This window comes from Strongylocentrotus purpuratus, unplaced genomic scaffold (assembly GCF_000002235.5).
Source record: "Strongylocentrotus purpuratus isolate Spur 01 unplaced genomic scaffold, Spur_5.0 spur5_scaffold_6, whole genome shotgun sequence".
NCBI lineage: Eukaryota > Metazoa > Echinodermata > Echinoidea > Camarodonta > Strongylocentrotidae > Strongylocentrotus > Strongylocentrotus purpuratus.
The window spans coordinates 48,283,497-48,303,264 of NW_022145612.1; the positions used below are offsets into that span (position 1 = coordinate 48,283,497).

General features: G+C 37.7%; 1 protein-coding gene across 1 annotated transcript; it reads right to left on the minus strand.

The window, feature by feature from the left end:
* Window positions 1-3,211: 3,211 nt before the first annotated feature.
* Window positions 3,212-17,993, minus strand: LOC115919319 (A disintegrin and metalloproteinase with thrombospondin motifs 9-like). The gene is made up of 3 exons (XM_030972806.1): window positions 17,603-17,993; window positions 16,063-16,418; window positions 3,212-4,046 (listed from the first exon to the last, which is right to left on the minus strand). Exons 1-3 carry the CDS (start codon window positions 17,694-17,696, stop codon window positions 3,822-3,824), a joined length of 675 nt encoding a protein of 224 aa, XP_030828666.1. The 5' UTR covers window positions 17,697-17,993; the 3' UTR covers window positions 3,212-3,821.
* Between the last annotated feature and the right edge of the window lie 1,775 nt (window positions 17,994-19,768).

Genomic DNA, 19,768 nt, shown 5'->3' on the forward strand with positions numbered 1-19,768 from the left:
TTTACACCCTATGACATACACACAAAAAAAGGCTAGCACCGGATGCAATTCTTGTCTTGGTTCCCTCACTGCATTGTAGCTGGAACCTAGAGCTTGAAAATTTTGCTTTGTATAGAGCACGCACTGTATGACAAAGCCTGTGTTGTACTGCATAACCACTGGGGTGAAATGTTGACCTGGGAGAGAGAGAGATAGCCCTCATTTTAAACTGGGAAAAAACGGGGTAAAGGGGAAGAAAAAAATCCTGCGGTCTAGCCAACCAAAATATGGGTAAGACTGGCTTCACCTAGGGAACTCTACCCCAATTGTGTTGGATTTCTTGTCCCTAAGGGAACGCTTTAATGATAGAATGGGTATTTAGAAACATATCAATTTGCGATTGAGAAAAAGTCATTTGCATTTCCTGTGCCTTTGAATGGCTGTTTGTAAAGCTTTGATCAAACACAAAAGGCCCCCGGAGACCACTGTTAACCACCATCCTAAAACTCACCAGACAATTGTAATTAACTCATCCCGGATTATCAAACTGATTTATTCCTCTCGTTTAATAGATAATAAATTCCCATTATACTGCACCGTAGTTCAGAAACGATGTCCAATTATATTTTTATTGGCGATGTATTGTATTAATTATATTTCATATCTATTTTCATCAATAAACTAAATATAAGTGGGGGGTAACCACAAAAAGGAAGCAAAGAACCTATAATTATGCGTTTACTGGATAGATTATTGCTTGGATTAATGCAATCATAGAGTCAAAAGTCATCAAATATGCAATCAATCAAGGTCTTGAAAATAGATACTACATTGATAAATTAGATCAAGGGTTTTCATAGATAGCACACAGTTACAATCAAATTAGAAGATGAAATTAATCAACTTGTATCTTTCAGGCAAAATTCATGAAGACAAACATGTGATCCCTCCAATCCATGCTTGAAATTCTCTCCATTCAGCATAACAATTCAGATTGTTTTATTCATTTTAACAACATATATGTATCATTAGGTACTGTACTACAATTTTATAAACCTAGCCTCTCTTTTTTTTAATTCAGAAAAGGATACAAATTCAAAAAAGAAGTGTCAGAGTAGCTACATCTACATAGTTCATGTAGATATTTCATGTACATTACATAAATGATGGAATCTACACAAAATATAATTCACACATGTTCTTATAACTGTACTTTATTTTAGAAAAGTGTAAATTGAAGTAGGATCAAAGCATGGAGGAGTGTAACCCAGATGGAAGCAGGAGATCAATTCGAGCTCCACAATAAAGCATTTGATACAATCTATTAATTATCTTGTAATATCTGAAACACCCCTCAAAAGACTTCTCTGATATCCTGCAGAGAGTTTGTACTGTGCTTTGTAGATGGAGAGAGAGAGAGAGAGACAGACAGACAGAGACAGAGACAGAGACAGAGAGAGAGAGAAAGATATTGAATCCTCCCCAGGGCAATACAAAGAAATAAACTCTTTGAAGAATTATTGAATGGTCAAAATTCCTCAATCAATGCTGTCAGAATGGGTTAAACGGGTTAATTTGCTGGGTCAACTTCAATCCAATACCCTCACAAAACGGCAACCGAACAGCTACCGGTGTAGATATCACCATCCAAGGAGGACAATTCTGGAGTACATGAAGGGAGAATGAACAAAAATCAATTGTATTGACCTGTTGAAACAGCTATATTATCCACCTATTCATCTACGCAGTCTATTATCTCATGAGTACCAAAACGTTCTTTCATTGCTCTAAACTACTATTGATTTTTCAAATACTGTTTGCACAATATGTGTCCTTCTTATTGTTCTGCTGGCACTACTTAAAGTGACTCGCTTTCTTAAATACTTCCAAGTATTCCTGTCTTTTATTTCACCTTCTTCTCTGCTACAATAAATAGTAGAACATAATCATGAACATTTAAGTGCACATATCCCTACACATAAACCTCAAAACATTAGGCTGAATTTTTCATGTTTCATCCAAATCAGGCTTAGGTGGAAATAATTCAAATACTAAGAAACGTCCATACAAGATTCACTGACCTAGAGATAACTTACTTTCTCATTTTGTTATAGAGTTATATAGATCAAAGAAAGGTTTTCCCTCCAATTCATCTAATCAAATGAACCATGCTACGCCAACACAAAAGTTCCCCATTGACAATAAAACCGAAGGAGCTAGGGGAAAGTGCCCGTTAGTTAGCCCTGTACTGACTTGACTTCAAGCGGGTAACCCGATTTAGCACTAAGTCTGCTGGTGACAATGTTTTAATAGGCTTGGGTTGTAATGAGACACGCTGTGAGTTAAGTCTCTCTTGCCCTCCCTGACGGAGGTTCAACGAGGGCAACGTCTGCTGCTTGCTTGCGTTCGCCTTCATGGAGAAAGGGGAAAGTAACTCTATACATGGCACAGCACTTTCTACACCATATTTCCTCTATTCCCCTGTAACATGCCATGAAAGATCTGTCTTGCTTTTGATAGAATATATTTTAAAAAATGTATAAAAATTCATATTTAAGATAAACATAAATGATACACAATGTCATAGCTCTGTCTAAAGTGATCACCTAACCTGACCCATTCTGACCTTTGACATTTTAAGCCCATGAACAAACTCACCCCATTAACAGTTGACTCACTTATTTATTTCCATTCTAATTACTAAACCATAACACTATTTTTCCTCATCTTGGGGAAGCTATTGTCATTATTTGTCCTAAGTTTGCTTTAACATTGAAGAGAGATTGTAATTGAGCTATTGTATGTTTAGAAACAGAAAGGCAGTAACCCTGTTTTTAAAATTATATGAGTTAATATCCTTCTGGCCATGAGCATACAATATCATTTTTGTCATCGAACCATAGTCTCACCCATACTAAATGAGAAACCCCCAAATCACAATGTATTATTCACAGGATCACAGTGTTTTTTGTGGGTAATATTTTTCTTCCCGCCATCCATCTACAGAGATTAGGATTATAGATGCCCCCTTGTCACTGTCAGAGAGAGGGGTGAAGGATTATCAAGTGGGGATTAGAGAAGGGGCTAAATTTATCTTCAAGGTAGCAAGCAGCTAGAGTACAACCTGAAGCCATTCATTCATTGCTGGATTCACAACAGTATGATGAGTCACATCAACATAAGGCATCCCTATGGATGAGTGAGTGGTGCAGGATAGGCAGGATTAAGAATGCTCTCTAGGCTAGGAACACAAGGTAGGAGCTTCTGAAACTGCTTGCCGGCTAATCCATGAAATCATATAAGATCTGTGATTGAAGAGGTCAACAGCAATGCTAAAGTTGAACTTTATGAACGGAGCAGTTGCTTGGCTTGCTCGGTAAGCAATAAAATCATCCATAATAACTGTAGGGATGATCAGTTATCACAATTTTCCTTTCACAAGTGAGAAGATTGAGGGAATCTATAACCAACCTGATTGCAAGAGCCTTGTCCATCACCTATATACATGTATGAATAAAACACTGACTTTAATAATCCAAATATAAATTCTAAGGTGTGTGCAATAAAGCACTTTTTGTAAAAGTTCTCCATTAGTGTTAATCAATGATACAGGAGTTTCTGAAAGTTAAATAAACTTTTTGTAATTCACATACCGGTAGTTATTCTACCAGTACTATCCCAACAGTCTTGAATTACAAGATCTATGACTAGCCAAATTGATCTCAATTCAAGCATTTTTCACATCATCAATCAGACAACCATACTACATGTACCATACATATCTCAACACTATACAGAGGTATCAAAGAAATCATATTTCATCTTCTCCACAAGCTCTCTCTTTAAACGCTTTGCCCTCGTGCTCTGAAAAGTTCAAAGTCTCGCTGGCTTGACCTACCTGTGACTCCACAGCCACCTGCAGGGCTGGTAGGAGGGGTGCTGGGGTGTGGTGGGGGTCCACTGCTGTAGACGATGTGGGGTTTGGTATTGGTCTCAACACCTTGGGCGACCCCACCCTCAGGCTCTATGTAGAACTGGGTGCCATTGTGAGTGTTGAAGAGACCAAACTGCAAGAGAAAAAAAGTTGAGTGGTACAAAGGCTGTTAATCATCAAAATATTACTTTTTGTCCTTACAATTGAAGTTATACTGGATATGTTTCTCATTAATTTCCATGCTCACTTTCAAAAGTTTAATCATACTTGACTTCCAATGTCTTGGAGAAATTAGGTACCGGTAATATTGCCTCATTATCTTCCTTCTAAAAGCATACATTGTAAGGACACATAAAACTGTTGCTCGGCATAAAAGGCAAATCTAACATCGTCATAATGACAATACAGTATAATGGTACGAGCAGCAATTAGAAAAAATGTACTCTCCAAAATTCATTCCAATTTCAAAACCATGAAAACATAAAGAAATCTATCAAAAATCAATTTAAAATTCATGTAGTGTGAAACATTACAACGAGTGCAAATGATGGGATCCTTCAATCGCATTCATCGGAACTTCCTTGACACAAGCACTGGTTATTCCGACAATCATATCACATTACACATGTCATTAATTCTGCTCAAGGGGTGTGACTTTCTGGAGGTTTGTGCAAGGTATCTGGGAGGCGCTAAATGAGCTCGGAGTCAGGATTCTTCTGTGCCGATTTGTTGGGCGAGAGAGTGTGTGTACAAGCATCACATTTGTGTCAATACCCTTTAGTGATATCCCGTCTGAGGTTACGCACTGTGTACGGCTCAATGACAAAAGACTTAGGGTGCGTTCAATCGAATTTTCGAAGCTAGAATCACAAACATGAATCACAAATCAAAACGCCGTTACAAAAAACAAGGTCACTGCGGTTAGCGTTCAAGCGATTTTTCATCAACGCTGATTCTAGCTCATTTCGAGCCCAGCCACTCCGCATCACACTCGCAGTTTGACCCAGGAAGTATAGGTCAACTTCGGCGCGCGCTTTTTGGAATTGTTTACGGCCGACTGTCGACTGCTGTTTTGAGCATAGATCGCAATAATAAAACAAAGAATGAGAAGGTGATGGAAGGAAGAAACAAAAAATAACATAAGGAAAGACAGAAAGAGAAAGTGATAGAGTTATTAAAACGAAGAATAACGTAAGAGAAGGTGATATAGGGATATAAGGAAGAAACAAAGAATGACATAAGGAAAGGCAGAAAGAGAAAGTGATAGAATTATAAAAACAAAGAATAACATAAGAGAAAGTGATAGAAGGAAGAAACAAAGAATAACATAAGGAAAGACAGAAAGAGAAAGTGATATAATGATTGAAACAAAGAATAACATAAGAGAAAGTGATAGTATTATAAAAACAAAGAATACTATAAGAGAAGGTGATAGAAGGAAGGAACAAAGAATAACATAAGGAAAGACAGAAAGAGAAAGTGATAGAATGCTTAAAACAGAGAATTACATTTAAAAAAGCTGATAGAAGGAAAAAACAAAGATTAACATAAGAATAGAAGGAAAAAAGAAAGAATAACATAAGAATAAAAGGAAGAAACAAAGAATAACATAAAGAAAGACAGTCAGAGAAAGTGATAGAATGATTAAAACAAAGAATAACATAAGAGAATGTGAGTGAAGGGAAAAAACAAAGATTAACATAAGAATAGAAAGAAGAAACAAAGAATAACAAAAGAGAAAGTGATAGAATTATAAAAACAAAGAATTACATAAGAAAAGCTGATAGAAGGAAAAAAACTAAGAATAACATAAGAATAGAAAGAAGAAACAAAGAATAACAAAAAGAGAATGTGATACAAGGAAGAAACAAAGAATAACATAAGGAAAGACAGAAAGAGAAAGTGATACTAATGATTAAAACAAAGAATAACATAAGAGAATGTGAGTGAAGGGAAAAAACAAAGATTAACATAAGAATAGAAAGAAGAAACAAAAAATAACAAAAGAGAAAGTGATAGAATTATAAAAACAAGGAATTACATAAGAAAAGCTGATAGAAGGAAAAAAACAAAGAATAACATAAGAATAGAAGGAAGAAACAAAGAATAACATAAGGAAAGACAGAAAGAGAAAAAGATAGAAGGAAAACAAGGTATAACATAACGGAACAGGCAATGATAAAGAGCATGGTATAGTAAACGCAAATTGCATGAAAAGCAGGCGCGCGGTTTTTGCCCAAACCGGAACAGGCTCCGTCATACAATCATGATTGAAAACTCCGTCCGTTCAATCGAATTTTAGCGACCGTGATTCTGCAGAATCATGATACAAAACGCATCTTTTTCAGCGTTTCATGTTTGTGTTTTCAAACACGTTTATTTTTACAACCGACCAAAAAATCGCTTGAACGCATTGCGTTTTAAACTAAACGTCTTTAGAAACCGTGATTCTAGGGTGAAAAAGTGTCGATTAAACGCACCCTTAGAATAACATGCATTGTCAGATCAGCAAACATGAGGATTGATAGAATGTGATGTGATGCCAGAGGGCTACCCACATGTGCTCTTACCTACTCATAATAAGTCGAGCCGGTCACTTCAAAAGAAAGCCTTTTCTCACTGTCTTTATGCTTTCTTCTCCTGCAAATTGTTTCACCTGGCTTTTATTACCTCTGGAAACTCACACAGGCTCTTTTATAGAGCTCCGAATCAAAGACTTTGCTGCAATTGCCTTTCTAAAGGGTACACATACATGTAATGCCATATCGATAGGAATTTAAGATTATAAACCATATCAACTTTTATGAAGCTATAATTCAACTATGAAAACTGAAAAAATAATTGTTGCTTTATCAGAGTTCACCCTCTAGGGTTTAAGATTCAGAAGGTTTCAATTGAATTTCTAAACTCTGTACTCAACATGTCTGCCTTCATCTGCACTCCCATGTACATGTACATCTATATTGTAGGTATTTAAAGTCAACATTCAATAAGAGCAGCCCAATTTCTTAAATAAGATGATAATTTCCATTCTTTTTTTTCTGTCAAAACAATTGTATTTAATTATAAAGATAAGAATTGCTGTGATATACTCAAAGATATTCTCTCTCTAATTTTTGTATAGAGGTTCAAATGTTAACGTGAATGAAGGATTGATGAACAGTATTCAAGTTACTCTGGAAATGATGTCACAGGGATTACAGCAGGTGGAACTGAATAATCTAAGATCTAGGTCGACTTGTTCTCTGGGCCGAAACAGCGAAAGGAAGGTTACTGAGCAGGACATAAGAAGATCCAGATGATAATAGTAAATGGGAAGGTCTATAGCTAAGCCACAGTTTAGAGCATGCAAGCTGGCTTCTTGACCTAGACAGAATAATCAAGCAGATCCTTCATTCAACATCTCTTTGAAGACATCGTCGGGGCAAGAGATGGGCGGCTCCCGGTCGGTCTCGGCTGAGACACCCAGTCTCCAGTCCCTAAGCCTCCCAGTAACATGATGATGCAGTATTCAACAAATCATATTTTCTGCATGGCTGGAAGTTTGGTTGGCCTCAAGCATAGGATAGGAACAAACTGAGCATAAGTATGACAAAGGATGTAGAGGATTCCAAAGAATAAAAAAATCAAAGATGCATACAAAAAAAGGGTTCCTCCACTTTATACATTACCTGATATGTATAATACTTAACATACATTATATCAAATAATCTTCACATCAACCCTGTTATAAGGTAAGGGGGTTGTAAACTGTCTATTCTGATCAACGATATCACACTGAAGAAACATTTCTTCACAAGCTTCCTCCTATTTTTCATGCACCCATGTTATCATTCAATATGAATACCGGTACAAACTTTAAAATGAATTTTTTTTAAATGAGAGTTTTCCAACATGCTCAGATATAAGAATATAAGGCTGCGAAACTAAATGTTAGAAGATGAAATTAACATGGCTCGACAACAACAGGTCCCTATGATACATGGGCCCCCAAATTGTAACTACTGACCCCCCCCCCCCCCCCTCCCATAAAAACAAATATTCAAAAAGAAAACTATCACAATTATAACAGGGGGCTCTGCTTACAGAATCAAATTTTAAAATTAATCCAGACTCCCTATGATAAGTATGGAGCCATCAGCCATGCAAATAATGAAAATAAATATAAAAATCCCATTCCTCGACCCCTTCCCCCTTTTCTGAGCATACATCCCAATGCCATTATAATGAGAGCAGTATGGTAGCATCCATGGTGGTAGGGATAAACTTGGCCCCTGTAATCTGAAGACTCCAATCCATTCAGACAAGGACAGAAATAAATGTGATTACCAAGGCATGGTGAAAGACAATTAGCCTCAGACTAAACACAATTATTTCTGCCACAGTAGCTACATACCAGTACATTGTTTCGGCATGGTCTACCACCACGTCAGCCGGTCTCAATCCTCCTTAAGTTTGATGCTGAAATCAGACACCGAAAGTGGGACCTTGCTATGACTTTCATGTACCGTACATCAAATAAATAAAACAATCTAATGTTGGACTTTACCCTAGAAATATGATTTCTTAGGGCTTGCAGTAACAGGTTTCTTGTACATAGGGGTCTCCCAAATTAGACCACAAGACAACCCCTATCTAAAAACTGGGAGCCCATACATTGTTTGTTAAAGGTAAAGACCAGTTATGGTCATGCGATTGCATTGTGAAAGAAACGTTGTGGAATCGATCAGAAAAGGTTGATCATCTAGCATCTAGCATCTGCAAGGTTCTGGAATCATCAAAATGATAAGAAATTTGGTCCATTCTTCGTAAAGTTACAAGCACTATACACAGAAAGATGTATATGGGACTACCCTATATCTCTCATAGACCATGAGAGAAACAAATTTACCAAATATATGAATTAGTAGGCGGTTTCCCGGCAAATTTTTTATCATCATGTATAAGTCAAAACATATTCTTTCACATGATTGGTAATAAGAGCTTCCATTTCATTTTTTGAAATTGGGGCATTTCCAATACTGGTCTTTACCTTTAATCTCAAATTTCAATCCATACCCGTTGATAAAAATGAAGAAAAGAACATGTAGCTTATCACATGAATAAGTTATAATACACATTGGTGTAGAACTTAAAGTATCCAATATACGCCTTATGTCTCTTTGAAAACATCCAGTCTATATTTAGCCAGTGTAACAATACCACACATTCGATGATCTATAGCGGGAAAAATGGTAGAAGTTTCATGCTTATATCTGGTGGATAGTTTTGTCCATATTAGGACTCGTAACTGCAGAAATAAGAAGCTGTTGACAGGTAAATCTTGAATCTAACTTTAATCCCTGCCCGAGAGAGAGAAAACTAATATTCCCTCAGCTCCAGCGCTCTTTGTAAAGTTCATAATTAACCCTTTCCTTCCTGCAATAGCAGAGAACACATTTCACTATGATTTCCTCTAAAATTGAAAATCCTGAAAAAATATAAAAGAATGTTGATATTTTCCCTTTTTTTGTAACAGGCATTCAACAAACCCCACAAAAATAGTGCCAATATTTTTGGAATGTCCTTTAAACTTTGTTTTGAAAAGTACTATATTCAATTTCAGTGTGCAGTATAGTGAAAAGCCCTATTACTTTATGTCAAACTATGTGTATATATTTACATGTACACCTAAATTTATGATATCCTCTGATTTCAGTTTCCTTTTATTGACACATCTTTGAAAGAATTGTCTACTGACAGTCAGAAGCTGCAAACTAAAGGTTGGAGGCCTATTTGGTTATACTAGTTATACTGGTTAATGCCCTTCGAGCTCTTGAAAGCCCCTAAATTTAAATGCCTATTGGTTATACCAGTTACACTGTATACTGGTTAATGACCTTCTAGGTTTCAAAAGATTAAGTATGATTTATATCAGTGCACACAGGCAAAATAACATTCTTAAGGTTTAACATTACTGTACAATATTATGATGAAAGGATTAGGTTAAAATTGGGAGATCATACGATATGTGACAACAATGTAAACTAGCTTCACAATGGAATCTATGTGCCTACATTTTGAAGAGTAAGCATTCTTCCCATTGTAAATCTAATACTGAATGATCACAGACTCAAGTGGAAGGTTACAAGTAGCAAAGGAAAGAAAGCAGAAAGGTTCCCATGGTAGACAATATCAGGAAGATACAATTCAAAAAATTTGCTCAGAATATTTTTATCCACATTTTTTTCCTAAGAAGTAACCAGGCTGGAAGAGTGGAACTGGTGTGAAAAAGAGGAAACAGGCAAATTCAAAACAAATATCATACCACAATTTGTTCTGATTTTATGAACAAACTTTAATAATCAAAGACAAATTATAGGAAATAGTGAGGATTACAATCAAATACAAATTAGTGTAACAATGCATCTACATTAAATATTTGTACGTTATATATTTTCTCAAAGGAAATTATTTATGGAGATAAAAAGTTATCTCCAGCAGGACATCCTTTTTGAACTGAACACGAAATGAGCAAAAGGTTTTCTAGAGCTTCGAAGGTTCTACCAGCAATCTTTTTTTGTTCAAGAACATCACAAGGAAGACCTCTAGCTTCCACAAACTGTCCCACCTGTCATTCCTTGCCTGTCCTTAAACTCAACGTCAAAACTTGAGACGGCCCTCATCATCTCCAACAGGAAATATTGACAATCTGCGCTTAAATATGAGAGCAATTGACATCCGATGGTAAGTTACTTCCTTCCCATCCTGTCTCCATGTACCTGCCCAAGGACCAAAGCATCCATTTTAGCACAAATTCATTAAACATGTACCATACCTCCCAGCTATAAATAAGTGGGGATGGGGTCATTCATCAGTGTGCACCAAAGAGTGCTGGCTGGTAGGGGGGAGGACTCTGCAAATTCTCTGAGATTCTGACAAGCAAAAGTGAGGAGGACCCTCAAGTTTTGGGGGCGCCTTTTCTTTTAAAAATTCTCTGACGAGCAACGATATTTACATATGCCCGTTCAGAGCCTAAATTTGCTTGGGAGTGACAATGGAGGGCACATTTCCTTTTACACTTGATGTTTTGAATATATGCAATTTTTGGTTTTGTGAAAGGGGCAATGATTCATAACACATTGATTTCTTTTTGATGACTAAAAACAATGTTGGCTACATGTACATCCCTACACAATTTCTTTCCCCATCGGCTCAAACTTTTTCTCTGATAATAAATTGTAGTTTATTTCCTATGAGGGCTATTTCATGTCAGTGTCTGGTATAGAAACATATTTTTTTACTGTTGGCTGGTATATACTGAAGGGGAGAATCATAGGCCATGGGAGAATACAGACTAGATATCTGACTTCAAAGTCAAGGTCAGAACTCAATGTAGCTCTGCTATTTTCAGGGTTGTTTCCCTTGTCACTGAACAAGTGAGTAGGAAGGAAGGAAGAAGGAAATTCACAAAATGCCATTTTACACTTTTTAAAGGTCATTAGTGTAATGTTATCCATGTCATACGTTAAAAAAGGTCATTGTCGTTTTTCTCAATTTTTTATGATGTGTTCGTAGAACATGAAAACGTACATACATGTAAGAGTCCATGGTTGCTAGTTGCCACAGAGTATGAACATACCGGTACATGTACAAGTTTGTACACTAATTTTACTTTTATGGTTTACAATAATATTGTGTTATTTACTGTAAATGCACAACCCTATGTACACTGTAGGCCTACAAAGTAAAATGAATATGGAATTGTTTATGAATTATGCAATTAAGATACTTTATTAGTCTACGGTACGCTACTTTTATTTTTTGTCTTTCTTCTGTGTCTCTTTAACAAATGATTGTAAAAAAAGCTAAAATATTTTGCCATTATCTCTACACAATTTCAACTTTTCTTTCTCTAGGAGAGATAATGCACAGGTCAGTGATGATTAGATGAAATCATTGTCATGGCCTACATTTAAGCATATATCCTGATTGATTTTTCCAATTTCCTGCTCATTATCCCTTCTCTCTCTCCCCTCTTCATCCCGTCTTTCCTCTGTTAATCTGTGACGTCACTCCCACCATGACTCATTCTTCAGCTCTCTCCCAAGCAGAGAGAGACAGACACCGAAAAGAGAGAGAGAGAGAGAGAGAGAGAGGAGAGAGTTTTGAGTCGAAGTGACATGACTTCGACCTGTGACCTCATGAGAGCCTGGGAACCCTGGGTAGACCAAGTTAAGGGGTGGTCGACAGGTCTGTAGGTGGTTGGTTGGTACTGGCAAGTGCAGTTACGCATGCATGCATGCAAGTTGAGCAGCTGCGACAGACGGAGAGATTGGGTTTGACCAGAAATCATGATTTTTGTGTAGTACATGAAAGAACCATATTCATGATTTCAAATTACAGTGTCGACAGGTCCCACTGTCAATTTCATTCATGGTTTGAATCAACTTTTCACCGCTATATGTTAGCTCGCAGGGCCACATGCTCTAAAAGTGGCACATTTCACTTGTCAGAATTACTGGTATTTCAATTGAAATAGTGTAAAGCGATGCTACCACCAAAAACATGAGTGTAAATATGTACGCTATGTAGAACTGAAATAAACATCATTAGCGATCAGACAATAACAATGATTGTTCATGGTTGCCATTTGGTTACATCAACAGGTATTTTTTTTAAGTAAAGGTATTCGTAAAAAGTAAGAGAGAGCCATTGTTATGTCTTATCTAAGCCTTATATGGATGGGAAATACCTCTGACACTAATATCATTTAAAAATCACATTGACAGATTGTATGCAAAAATGTAAGAAATGAACACAATAACAGTTACATTATTTGTCACATTATAACATTTAAAATAGAGGTTCAATTGATTCGCTGTTCATCTGGTTGTCCATTGGGACTTGGCTTGTAAACTCTGCTTCCTATAAAATTACAAGCCAACTGAAGAAAATAAGACCCTTCTTTTTAACATCATAAAGTTCAGGCACAAAAGAGTGATTGTGTTCAGTGCTGTTTGCCAAGTTCATACCAAAACATAACTGAAATAGCATCTTTGCCGAAAGCTGTTTGCTTGGTGCAGGATTACAAAAGAGATGCATTTTTCCTTGTATGATACCCCATCGTTGAAATAATTGAGTCAAAACCACACTTAGGTCTACATTAAACCATATAAATGTCTTCTTCATTCCAAAACAAAACAAATTTTCTTGACCCAGTTTACGGTTACTCATGAATAATCATGCTTTATTGTATGACCTTTATCTGCCAGAAGCTTCAAAACCCACTTCTACGTTAATCTTATGTTGCCTACACAGTTCCACTTCCACAATTCAATTATTTAGATAAGATTAACAGTGAACATAATGCTACTTCACATGGAGCTCTCCAGAAAGAAGGCAGTCGGCTCATAATAAGTATTATAAAAGGCAACGTTTTACAAATTAAGGTTCATAAGGTTTGCTCCAATTTCCAGCAAATTGCAGAAAACTAGGATGCATCTTGGGTTTCACTTTTCATTTTCTCTCAACCTTGGCCAACTTTTGCAGGGACCTTGCTATGTTCACATGACATCTTCCTCTGTGGATACTGGTGTAGCTACTGATTTGAAGTGGGGGCAAAAGAGGACATTTTCAACCCCCTCCCAGCTGGTATACAGCATCTTGATTGGGGATGAGGGAGGGGATGAGGGAGGGGTACATGGTTGAGGAGGAGGAATCAAGGGGGCTATTATGGACTGTATGGTAGAGATCATTGGAGGAAAGTAAATATGAACTGTTGTCAAAGAAAACAAAGAGGGTTTCTTGGTGCTGCTGCTAGCTAACCTACTCCACAGTACTACCAATCTGACCTCTTTTTGCCCTCAACACAGTCTTTACAGAAGGGACCACTCTCTATTGAAAGTGGAGGGAGAAAACTGAAATATGAAGCAAAAAGGAAATACAGAAGTGTTTTCTGTTTCAACTGGAAAGAATTGATTGGGTTTATCTAACTTTGTTAATGGGTGATTGAAGGGGTAAGCACAAATTACAGTCAGAAACAGTAAGGAATGGAGGCCAAGTCAGGGATGCATACAGTCTATATATATCAAATAAATGTATTTGATTAAAAGAAAAATGCTAAATCAAAGCAGAAAATGGGAATGAAAGAACTACGAGGGGAATTCCTTGAGGATTTGTGTCAGAATCTCTAATCTGGATGGTGTTGGGACTGTTGCTGGTAGCCATGAACTACTTGCTTGAAGTCTATAGGAAGAGACTAATATTTCACTCCTTTGAAGTTTGAACTGCAGATGTAGAACTCTTTGATTGATATGCTCACATCTGGACAACACTTGTAAGCTCAACTCAAGACAAGCCCGGAACCATACTGGGCAAAATTAGACCATTAATCAGTTGCTTTCTCCTCCAGCTATTTCAAGGGGGCCTTCACACTGTTGCCAATCTTGCATACAGGACTACCAGGGTAATAGTTGCAGTGCCTTACAGTTGTTACAGTGCCTAATTGTACTTTGGTTGATTTGGTTGGTACTTAAACAGGAAATGACTACATCAAATGCACACTTCACACTTTCATCTTTTAATGCATTTTATCATCAAAATAAGACTTTACTCCAAACTATGGTTCAAACTGCTTCCTCCTGGTATTCTGGTAATAACCACCTAAAATAATAGCCAAGAAAATGTGCTTACTTCTTTATATAAAGAAAGGCCCAAGGGCATTTTTTTTTTAATGATTACATGGACTGTACATAGGCCTTAATGTAGGTCAATTTGAGGTGAGTATAAATTGATCAGGTTAGGGGAGGGGGGCATAATGTAATATAAATTAGGTTTCTTCCTTCATTTACAGAAGCACCATAGAAGTCTCAAACAATAAAAAGTCATCTCCTGTACTTATAAAGTGGTGATAAAAGTAGGTAGTAAAACAGATTTTAACTCTATACTGTTTCTTTACAATTACATGTTTACAAAGGTAGTCAGGCAAAGAAGGCATAACACTGCATGTATGTATTTGACAGGAATGCTGAATAGAGATATCCCATTAAAGAAAGATACAGTAATACATGTACATAGAGAAAGACAGACAAGGGGGATAGAGAGAAAGAAAAAGAGAGAGAAAGACAGAAAGAAAGAGAGAGAGAGAGAGAGAGAGAGAGAGAAAGAGAAAGAGAGAGAAAGGGAGAGAGGGAGAGAGAAAGACAGAAAGATAGAGAGGGAAAGAGAGAAACAAAAAGACAGACAGAATGACAAAAAGACAGACAGAAAGACAAAATGACAAAAAGAGAGAAAAAAAGAGAGAAAGATAGAGAGGAAGAGAGAGAAAGAAAAAGAGAGAGAAAGAAAAAGAGAGAGAAAGAAAAAGAGAGAGAGAGAGAGAGAGAGAGGGGGGCAGGAAAAAAAAATGATCTAATGGTACTAGAAGTTTAGAACTATAGTACAGAAGTTTAGAACCATAGTATGTGTCCAGTGGACTGCAAAGGGTCAAATTATGGTCAGAGGAAGCAATAGCGCTGCTTTTAACTTCTATTTGAATTGTGTGTGAAGGTATGCAAGCACACAGCCTAAACAAATTTAGAATAACCATGCTAATGATGTATAGTTCGGCTTCACATGAAACTAATGCACATCTACAAATCTACTTTCCTCCCTTTTATCAATACCGTATCACATGAGAAGAGGTTCCCCCTTCTCATACAAAGGACATTTTCTAAGTTTTATGGTAGGCAGTAAGGCACTTAGTACATACCATTATCAATACAAATCATACAGCAGTATATGTTTTCAAAATCAAACAACTCAATTACATGTAGATAAGAATATTTTATGCATACAGAGAGCACTCGGAGCAGAATTGGATATCTGTGATTCAGCTCATATTTTACCCACATTTTTTTTTATCCATGATTGCTTAGTTTCTTCCTTTCCTCATACTATTGGTCTTTCCATGCTCTCCCGCATCCAACACAATCCTGGGGGGCGTTTCACAATACTTGTCATCAGTGACAAATGACAGTTCTTGTTATAAGCTACTGAAATCCTTGCTTCTGATTGGTTATCAGCAGATTAACCCTAATCCTAAACCTATAAAACCTTCATCTTTTATGAAAGAAAACCTGGAACAAATGTCAGGTCACTAAATGAAGACCTGTGTCTGTGATACTTACCATACCGCCACATAGACTGACCACAGCACTGGATTCTGGATGTCCATTCACATGCCCCGCATAAAAACAATGAATGCTATTATCCTCATCATGAATATCCACATTGCTCTTTCCCGACACATGAACACTGAAAGATGGCGACAGAAAAGATGCATCATGGTCCAAATCCAAAATAAACTGTTCTCCAAATGCTTCCACACGATATTGGGCTGATTGTCCACTATTAAGAGCCTCTTGCTGCTCTGAAAATGTTGCACTTCGTTTTTGAAAGTGACGTTCCCCTGTATGGGTATCGCCTTGTTCCAAGCGAACGGGTATCACTATCTCTGACAAAGTCCATGAGGGCGGGTGTGATCCTGAATGTAAAATATGAGAAAGAGAAGACATTGAATGAATGAACTCGTAAAAAGTCAATCAAAGAAATGTAATCATATAGTGGCAATGACACTCAAGTTATTTCTCTAGCTTCGCATGAAATAGGATGAATTATCTTTTGTTGGTACATCGATATGAACTACAGTATTTTCAAGCCTCAGTTAGATTTTAATTTGAGCCCTAAAGATAACACTTCATTTAATACGACATGACGTGGCTACAATATACCTTGATTGATCATACTTATATGTGGTATACATTGTAGCTAGACGATAGAGCTACATTCTGTATGATTGAATGAGCTAGGCGATGCATAGGAAGGGTCATGCAATCTAACATGGCAATATTGACTTTGAAAGATTATTGACAAAACAATGAAGGATTGGGTGCTATTTGATCAGTCAAATATGACATGTGAAGATCATAATAGCTCTTTTATTGTGTGCGTTGTTGAGAACTTGAGACCTCAAGGTCAGTGCGAGTGAATGGAGATAATATGTAATGTACTGTATGAATGTTAGCAACATAACGGACCATGAACCCTCCCCCCCCCCTCCCTCTCTCCCCAGCCACAAATACTGTCTTTCATATGAGCTGACTGCACCTCCCAACTCCTTACATGCAATAAACATGACCATTACATGAACCTCCATTCCTGAAAATAATATTGAATGAACAGATTAAGAATACACTAGCTTCTTTATCACTGGCAACAGAGAAACAGATTGTCAGCACAGAATTTTTTCTCCTTTGCCTTTGGCGATTCTAGACACAGGGCCGGGCTTTGGGCCTGGCTTAGCAATGTATCAAAGGTAATATTGCATACTGTAAGGATTCCCCTTTGCAGCAAGCAGACTTCAAAATGCCTTCTCAATAATTTGAAAAAAAATCTTCTCATGAAATGTTTCGACTTGGTTTTGAGAGTGAGGAACCCTCTCTCTCTCCATGCACTCCAATTCTATCAACATGATCAACCTATAAATATTCTAAAATCTTCTCACAAGAATATTTCTAGCTTATTTCTGTCTTAACGGTTCCCAAAAAAAGTTTCCAAAGTGATCTGCTCATGATGACCCACGTTCATTCAAAGGTAAACAATCAATCATTTTATCACTGATAACGCAACATGCAAGAACAAAGTGCTTTCCGAAAATAGGTCACTTACCGGTGAATTTACCGTTGGATCCAGAGGCACCATCAAAAAGTACACAAGCGCAGCACATTAGCATCCAACACCACACAATTTGCTTTTCATTCATGATTGCTGGAATTGTTTTCTACACTGCATACTACACTACAAATCCATCCATTCATAAACCAATCAGCTGGGGTAATAGAGCTAGCTAGGCCCAGAGCCAAGAAAATAGGGTCTACTACGCTGCTCAAATCCTAATGGCACCTCTCCAAAGAAAACGATATAGAAGCTCGTATTGAACTACTGAGCTCTTTTTCGCCGGTACCGGGTGATGTTCACACCGAACAAGGACCCATATCGCCTGCTACAATCCCGGGGAAATACTCCTGGTAAAGTGCATACAAAGTGCCCGGTGCATGACTCAGTGCTCTGCTAGCTTTTCGCTGTGCACAAGAAACGCATGATTGAACTAAGGGGTGTGCTATGACTTTAAACCACGCCTCCAAAATATTTTGAGTAGCCAATCACGAGCCTAAAACGATAAAAGTTTCCAAACTTTTCGATGTATTTGGTTTCATTACTTTCATTCCTTTGTTTTTGTAAAAGGTAAACAAAATTGAGAAACACAAAGTAATTGTTAAGCCATGGAAATGCACAGTGATCTCATATTCCTGAGGAATTGCGTATTTTTACAGTCATTGATTTGTTTTGTAACATAAAGTTGTAAAAGGGGTGCAAGCGCCAAGCGGGGTGCAAGTAACAGATTAATGTGTTCAGTGCTTGTTGAGGAAAACAACCGGCCCAGATTCGTAAAAAGTTCAAACTCATTGAATATGATAATGTACCCCAGTGGTATTGTCTTATCCCATCTAAAACATTATATCTGCCAGGTTGTATGCTGTTATACGAACTCACATTAGGGATGTGTAGTTTAGTTCACAAATTATTATTAGTGGAACATTAATCTACAATCTGCGTCTCGTACTAAATTAGATTTCCATTTTTGTATGTCAGTTGTACTACAACTTGTAGTGCATTTGCTGGTAAATTGCGTTCGAATAGAAACTTCACTGTGTGCCTCTCTCTCTCTTTAACATAGGTTATAGTACATATTAATCTTGTGATTTTAATTATTGTAACTGTTCACTCTTTCAGGTAATAATGAATCGCAAGGTTCATAATTATAGATGTCCTGACAGTTATATCCTTTAAAGTCTTCAAGTAAATATTGTAGAAAAGTGAAGTGTGAAAAGTATATTGCTTGTTTTATACTATAGTTTTGCTACGGAATGTAATTTTTTAATACAACAAAACTTCAAAAACTTGTGAGGGGGTAGTCACTTCTGTCACCTTGGCCCTCTCGTCCACTCCCTCGCACTGGCGTAATGATGGGGTGGCTTGGGGCAGTTGCCCCCCTAGTCAAATTCAAACGTGGTTTATATCTAATCGATACCAGTGATTTACAAATGTTGCTGAAATGGCATGGTTTTTCCCTGAGCATCCGGGGGCTCTGCCCCTGGATTCCACCAAGGGCCTTAAGGCAGGCCCCTGGTTGCTTATCTGACCGTAATTAAATACCTTTAAAAATATGAGCTTCCTGGGGCTCTGCCCACTGGACCCCACCAAGGGCTCTAAGGCAGCCCCCTGGATGCTCATCGGCTGATCGCAATTGAATGCCTAAAATCCTGTAGGGGTTACGTCCCCTTTACCCCACTCCAATTAGTGACCTGCATGCCAGTGTCACAAATAAGGTATATAAATAATTATGCTCATCCGACTGTAATAAATGCCTAAAACCCTTGAGCTCCATGGGGCTACACCCCTTGACCCCCCACCGGGGCTTTGTCCCTGTACCCCCACGATAATTTACGCTCCACTTGCTTCGCTCGCTTTGCTCTACCTGATCGTAAATACTTTAGCCCCCCCCCCCCGAAAAACGTTCCGCGTGGCCTGCCTGCATGTAACATGTAAGAGTGGGGATGATACAGATTTATTTTTTCTGCCCCCCCCCCAACGTTTTTGCTCATTACGCCACTACTCCCTCGTCCCTCGCATTTCGCCCCCACCCCCCGGTCGTGAAAAGAAATCGCCGCCCCTGGTTATACTCAATATCTTCATCCCCCCCCCCCCCCTCCTCCTCCGCCTTCTTCCGTTTTACTGCTTTTTCCCTTGTTTTCTTTATTCACCGTGCAGTCG

Coding starts and splice junctions, on each gene's coding strand:
- LOC115919319 (XM_030972806.1), bottom strand. CDS start 17,696: ATGAATGAAAAGCAAATTGTGTGGTGTTGGATGCTAATGTGCTGCGCT. Junction 16,419..17,602: donor ATCCAACGGTAAATTCACCG/GTAAGTGACCTA, acceptor TTTTACATTCAG/GATCACACCCGCCCTCATGG. Junction 4,047..16,062: donor TCAGTCTATGTGGCGGTATG/GTAAGTATCACA, acceptor TTTCTCTTGCAG/TTTGGTCTCTTCAACACTCA.